The sequence below is a fragment of the Theobroma umbraticum genome, unplaced genomic scaffold, assembly GCF_002168275.2.
Source record: "Theobroma umbraticum cultivar Fairchild unplaced genomic scaffold, ASM216827v3 scaffold_130.0, whole genome shotgun sequence".
NCBI lineage: Eukaryota > Viridiplantae > Streptophyta > Magnoliopsida > Malvales > Malvaceae > Theobroma > Theobroma umbraticum.
The window spans coordinates 5428890-5436441 of NW_018397264.1; the positions used below are offsets into that span (position 1 = coordinate 5428890).

Here is a 7552-nt window from a genome sequence, read left to right on the forward strand (position 1 = left end):
AAACTGAGAGATCGAAAAGATAAAGGCAAAACTAATTTAACAAAAAGGAAAAAGAAACAAAGAAAGGAGATGGAATTGCGTTAGTATAATACTCAAATAAATTCTTAAATTATTTTAAAATATTTAAATAAATTTTTATTCTTGTATTGCATTCAATCAAACCCCTATACTTTTATTTTGAGTTAAATAATTTTTTATGACTAATGATTAATTAATTATCATTAGTTAAAATACCACTTGTCATTTTATATTTATATAATATTGATATGGAGAGTAAAAAATGTCACATGGTCATATTATTATACTAAATTAGTATATTTCATCATTATCAATTATGATATGTCAATATATTATATTATCATTAATTATGATATGTTAACATATCATATTAATGCCATATGACATAAAATTACAAATGACATTTTGACTCAAAATAAAAATATAATTGAGGACTTATTTTGTGACATAAAATGTCATTTTGATTCAAAATAAAAATATAATTGAGGATTTATCTTATGACATAAAATAACAAATGACATTTTATCAATTATTAGTTATAAGAGTTTATTTGATTCAAAATAAAAATATAATTAAGAACTTAGTTGATTCGAAATAAAAATATAAAAACTTAATTGAATATAATAAAAATATAAAAATTTATATAAATCTTTTCAAATAATTAATTTTTTTTTAAAATATTCTATCAATTGCATTCATTTCAATTTTGCGCCTAACCTTTAAATGCTGTCACAAGAAAGTTGTACTACTGGTTTAGTCGGGAGTTGTGCAAAAGGGCCAGAAAATCAGCGTATCATCACCCCCATGGGCCTCCAGCCACTTAATGAAAGGATGGAAACTTTTCTTCTGCTTTTAACGGGCTACCCAACCTGTTCGTTTTGCAATTCTTTGCCAAATCTCTAGAGAATGCACGGTATTTGCCATTTGATGGTACAATACATGACTCAAAATTTACTCTAATTGATGCGAATGAAGTATAGAATATATGGTGCCATTGTTGAATGAAGTGGTAAACATTTTATCACCAAAAAAAAAAAAAAAGATTGGGTTTCATTGGATTCAGTTTGGATGTTAGTCCCATATAATTTAATTATCAAACTAATTAATGAAACCCTCTCTTGATTTGTTCCAATTTTGAAACGAATCATTTTAGGGTCGTATTCCAACTTCCTCAAGCATGTAATCAGGACAACACTTGCCGCTGTCCCTTTCACATTTCGTCCTTTTATGTATCTGCCATTCATAATTCAACTACTATGGTGTTTTCTTTTTTTTTTTAAACAGGCAAACGCACGTTGTTTAGTTTTGAAAATGAAATATTCAACTGTCGTTTTTCAAGTTAATTAATATTTTAAAGACAGCCCTTTGAGACGTTTCAAATTCAACTTTGAATATCATGTAAATAATCCATGAGATTGGAATATGATAATTTTTTTTAACTTTTCTGTATTCATCTAGGTTAAAATTGTGACCTAACCAGAAGACTTTCCTGAGCAAATGGACAAACATGTACACTTTATCACTCTCCATGTCCTAGTCAACCGTCAACTTACGTCTCTGTAATCAATTCTACACATAATTATTACAATCAATATTAGGCCATATTTGGCAATATTAGGCCATATTGATTATCTATGAGTTGAACATATAAAAATGTGACACATCAACATTTTAAAATATGGAGTTTAACTATTGTTTATTTATCTAATTTAACAGAGTATAATTAATTAATTTGTAAACTCATATTTCTTGATTGTAATAATTTTTATTGATGCGTGGTATTTTAATTTGTTTGACTTACAATTATGTGATAAGGAAGTGTTTACATGTAATATTTTTTCAGATTTTCAATTATTATCGTAGAGAAGGTTGTAGCTCTTAAATGGATTTATTTTTGTGAAAGGTTAATCTCTTTAAAATTATTGTTGTTCTTTTTTTTTGGGTAGGGTCTAACATTTTTGACTCTATTTAGGAGTGACGGTTTAAATCTATATTCATCTTTAATGGGTACAATTTTAACATTTTACTTTCTAATTTGGTTAAAAAATAATTAAAAAATTAAAAGATTCTTTTACTTTCTAACATTATATTCTTTTAATCATTAATTTTGATTATTTTTAATCAAATTAATAGATACAATAGTTAAATTGTTCTCGTTCAAAGATGAATATTAAATTTGATTCACCCCTTTAAGTAGGACGATAAATTTGGACATAATCTCTTATTTGCCTTTTTTGTAAAAAAAAAAAACAAAGAATTTCAACTATTTTTAAATAAAAAAATACATATATTTATTATCGAATCATGTACATACCAGAGCTCTCTACATTTATTTGACTCTTGGGTTAAAGCAAATCAAGCAGCAAGCAAGGAGCCATGAACTCTCTTCCTCTCCATCTCTGCCATGTCCACAACTTCTCCATAATCATCAATAGGTCATACGCACTCCTGCATTCCATAGCTATAGCTTTGTTGATATACTACAGGGCGTCTTTCCTTTTCCAAGAATCCAAGAACAGAACCGTACCCACCCTACCATGGCTTCTAGTCTTTGCCTCCGAATTGCTTCTCTCTTTCGCCTGGCTCCTCCGACAAGCTTATCGTTGGCGTCCTGTTTCTCGGACCGTATTTCCAGAGAGGTTGCCAAGTGATGACAAGCTTCCAGCCATTGATGTGTTTATTTGCACTGCGGATCCCAACAAGGAGCCCACCGTGGAGGTTATGAACACTGTGATATCAGCTATGGCGCTGGATTATCCACCAGAAAAGCTTCATGTGTTTCTCTCTGACGATGGTGGTTCTGACATAACTTTGCGTGGTACGAAGGAAGCTTGGACCTTCGCAAGGTCGTGGCTTCCATTTTGTAGGAGGTATGAAATCAAGACTAGTTGCCCTGAGGCTTATTTTTCATGTTCCAAAGATGATGACCATGGCGACTTTAAGAGTTCTGAATTCAAAGCAGAGAGGCAAAAGATTGAGGTAATTTGATTAAAAGATAACACTACTATCTACTATTATATATTTATCTGTCTGAAAATGAAATCAGTTAAATATAAATACAAGATCGAATATAATTTTTATAAATAGTTATTGATGGATAATAAATCAAATATAATGTTTACTATATCTTACATTATTAAATTTGTTTTTTCTATATACTTTAAACATTTTTTGTCTTGTGACATTCATAATGAATCAACCGATGAGTATAACTTTGAAACATAAATGATGAACATGAAGTGATCTTTTGTGTTAAGGAAAAATATGAGATGTTCAAGGAACGGGTAAGGAGAGTACGAGAAGAACATAGCAAGTCGGCGGAGGCAGCTGCTACCATTAGCAACAGTCGTGATCACCCTTCTGTCATTGAGGTATCTACCCACAGTTTCATGGGAACATATCCCCATTTCATTAGTTAATGACTCCAATGCTAGCTCCAATGTTTTTTCTTTATACTCAAAACATACACTTAATTAATTTATTAATAATTCTTAAGAAAAAGACATTAATTTATTAATCAGTATTTGAGATGGTAAGAAAATTGACAACAATTGTCAACACGCATACCACTTCTTAATTACTTTTATCATTTTTGTCCTTAACATTTTATTCATTTATTTGTTCAATTTGACTACATTTATTATTCTTCATTTTAAAATATTTATTTACATATAAAATTTTACCACATGGATAAAAAGTTGACACAAATTACATTAATTACTTTTATATATTGAAAATATTCCCTAATTTAATTAACCCCCCTCCCTAAGAAAAATGAAGCAACTATCTCGATCGTGGACATCGATACTTGACAAATATATCTCTTTTCGGCTTCTAGACATCTGTCCATTAATTACATCCTTCAAAACTAGATGCCGTGACCCTTTCAACTTACTTCAATATTTTTTTTGTTTTCGGTTTTTTCAAAAAAAAAATCTACGAATCAATCAATTAAAATACAATAATTCTAAAACAAATTGAAAATAAAGTGTTTGGCCGATGGGTTTCTTCGGTACATTGACACACACACATATATATAGTGATTATTGACAAAAATTATACCAATTTGACAAAATTCTTTTCCTTGATCCATTATATTCTAGACTTTTACAAAAGTAATATTATGTCAATTTTCTTCCTAAGTTCAGTCAAAAATTAAAATAAAATAAGGACTCAAACAAGTAAGTATCTTATAATTTATTTTATGATTTTAGATGATCCAAAATTACATATAAACAAGAAATATTAACTATAAAACAAGTACCTAGGTTCTGTCGCATATACTCCAAATCTCTTTTAAGTGATTTCAGCTGGACATTGCTGACATTAACTAATTACTTGCCAGTTGGTTGGTTCAGAAATTAAAAGCGAAAAGTACGTCACAAATAAAATTTTTTTGTTGAATTAGTGCCACATATGGGTTTAATGGTACGTTACCCGACAGTCCATATTTGTCTAAAGTGATGATTTGAAAAAAAAAAAAAAACAACGAATTTAACTTTTATTTTGAATAAATATGCCCCTCTTTTATTTTTATCAAATAATGTATATTTACAAATTTTTTCTTAAGACATATGTAATTACAAATTAATATCACTCTCAAACGTTTGCTTTAATTAATTATAATTAAGCACTTAATTTGTTATAAACCTGACATATTAATCTCTGTCATCATCACTATCCCTCTCATAGATAATTGAAAACTAAGAAGACCCAAAAAATTGGATTACATCAAAACAAAAAATAAAAGTAGTTGATCGTAAAAAAATATATAAATGTAATATCATCAATTCATTTTGTAGGTTATACGAGACTATTCCAATGAGGAATTGCAAGGAGACCAAGTTAAAATGCCTCTCCTTGTTTATGTATCTCGTGAGAAAAGGCCTTCTTATCGTCATAAATTCAAGGCTGGAGCCCTCAATGTCCTTGTATGTACATTACTGTCTCTTCTCACACAGTAGCAGTATTCCCCCCGCATGTTCTTGTACATATATATTTATGTATTTTCTGCTAACAAGTGGGTTGTCTTACTGCCATTGGCAGCTTCGGGTCTCTGGGATGATGAGCAATTCTCCGTACATTCTGGTGCTTGACTGTGACATGTATTGCAATGACCCAACTTCTGCTAGGCAAGCAATGTGTTATCATTTTGATCCTGAGATATCTCCCTCTCTAGCATTTGTACAGTTCCCTCAAACATTTCGGAACATTAGCAAAGACGATATCTATGACAGTGAAATCCGAGCTGTATTCAGGGTAGGTGATTGCAATTTTGTGCAAGATTAATTAGTTGTTAATGGCTTCAAAGAAAAATATCTATATGTGGAGAAACAAATTAACCATTTAATTAAGAATGAGCATTTTAAAATTGTTTTACTTTTCTCTCTGACTTCAGATACAGTGGTACGGTATGGATGGCCTGGAAGGACCTATTTTGTCTGGTACAAACTTTTACATAAAGAGGGAGGCATTATTGGGCAGCGTTACCCAAGAAGGTCGGTTAATTTGTTTGTGAATTATTATACTATGTTGTATCTAATTATAAAAGTTTGCATGTGTTGGAATTCTTAAACACTCTTCTTTAAAAGGTCTCTTTTTGTCTCTCTTTTGTTTAGAAAGCGAAATATTAGTCCTCTACCTCAATTAATGTCATATGCAAGATATTTACATACTTGACTTGCTGAATATTTAAACTTAACAAATTTAATATCAAGCTGAGGTCAAAATTAATAGAGATCTTAAGGAATCTAAGTTGAAAATTTTAATAACCATGACTCGCTAATGTGGAGTATGTGAAAATATAATCGCAGGTATAGACCTTATGGCACTTAAGAGATCTTTTGGTCCATCCAACGAGTTCATAAAAACCCTTCGTCAAGACTATAAGCCTAGTTTCATCAATGATGGGGAATCTTCAAGCATGTTGCTGGTAGAGGCCAGAGTTTTAGCCTCTTGCTCCTACGAAAATCAGACAACATGGGGCACGAAGGCAAGTACATCAACCAAAATGAAATTTTGTTTCGTATTATAGTGACACAATAATATCATACGTATGACTAATTGCCCTCCAATTCATATGTCTGCAGGTCGGTTTTATGTATTTTTGTGTTGTGGAAGATTACATCACAAGCTTTACTTTACACTGCAAAGGCTGGAAATCGGTCTATCTTAATCCGCCAAGGCCCCAATTCTTGGGAACTTCTACCACAAATTTAAGTGACCTATTAATTCAGGGCACAAGATGGGCATCAGGATTGACTGCAGTTGCCATCTCTAGGTTTTGCCCTCTCATTTATGGACCATTAAGGATGTCTTTGCTTCAAAGCTTGTGCTATGCAGAACTTGCATTTTGGCCTCTTCTCTTTTCCCTGCCTCTTTGGGGCATTGCTTTCATCCCTCAACTCTGTCTACTCAATGGCATTCCTTTGTATCCAGAGGTAAAGTGCGATAAATTGAAAGGGTGGTTTTTAAAAGACAAAATTAGAGGAGAATTCAATCTCACTTTTTTAGTGAGGATATATGCATTAACCACAAAAGCAAAAGCTCTGAGTGCATGTCTTTTTATTATTGAACTCTTTGTTACATGTTTTTAATCACTGATCTTTTCCTTTGCTCGTCTCACAGGTATCAGATCCATATTTCAGCCTATTTTTGTTCATTTTCATATCAGCTCTTTCAAAAAATTTATACGAGATTCTCACAACTGGTGGGCAAATTCGGACATGGACAAATGAACGGAGGATATGGATGATAAAATCAGTTACATCTCAATTTTATGGACATGTGGATGCCATTCTGAGTAAGCTTGGTATGAGTGAAGCCAGTTTTTTGCCTACAAGTAAAGTCACTGATGATGAACAAGTTAAGCGATACGAAATGGGAGTGTTTGATTTCCAAGCGCCAACAATGTTTCTTGCTCCATTGGCTACAGTAATTCTAGTGAACATTGCATCATTGGTTGGAGGTGTTGTTAGAATGGTGGCCATGGATAATGGAGATTGGACAAAGATGGCCGGACAAATCTCTCTCTCATTTTACATATTAATTGCGAATCATGCAATTATTGAAGGGATGATAATCAGGAAGGACAAAGCTAGTATTCCATCATATGTTACTTTATTATCTGTTGTATTTTCTGTGATAATTTTGTTAATCGGATCTATCATTCTGTGTTAAATTATATTGAAATAAATTTATAAGTTGCATTTAGTAGTTTACTAAGAATTTAATTATTGATGATGTAATTGCTGAATATTTGAATGTTAGGAAGATAATGGTATAATATAGGAAAGTGATGATTATATGGAATGTGATGGCATTATAGTGTTTGGTTGGAAATATTTTATTAAGAATGTAATGTAAATTTACAAAGTTATTATTATATATGAAAATATAAAATTGAATAAACTTACTTTTTTCAATATAAATTTTTAACTTTTTCTACTTTATTTCTTAAAATGATAAATAATAACATGATAAAAATAACATAATTTTTTAATGTTAAGTAATTAAATATAAAAATATATGAAAT

At 30.9% G+C, this 7552-nt stretch overlaps 1 protein-coding gene across 1 annotated transcript; it reads left to right on the forward strand.

Annotated features, from left to right (window-relative positions):
- The first annotated feature begins 2344 nt into the window (after positions 1–2344).
- LOC110421521 (quillaic acid 3-O-glycosyltransferase CSL1-like) lies at positions 2345–7329 on the forward strand. The gene is made up of 8 exons (XM_021435121.1): positions 2345–2997; positions 3276–3389; positions 4821–4949; positions 5065–5277; positions 5417–5516; positions 5832–6010; positions 6108–6458; positions 6646–7329. Exons 1-8 carry the CDS (start codon positions 2395–2397, stop codon positions 7195–7197), a joined length of 2241 nt encoding a protein of 746 aa, XP_021290796.1. The 5' UTR covers positions 2345–2394; the 3' UTR covers positions 7198–7329.
- Positions 7330–7552: the final 223 nt, after the last annotated feature.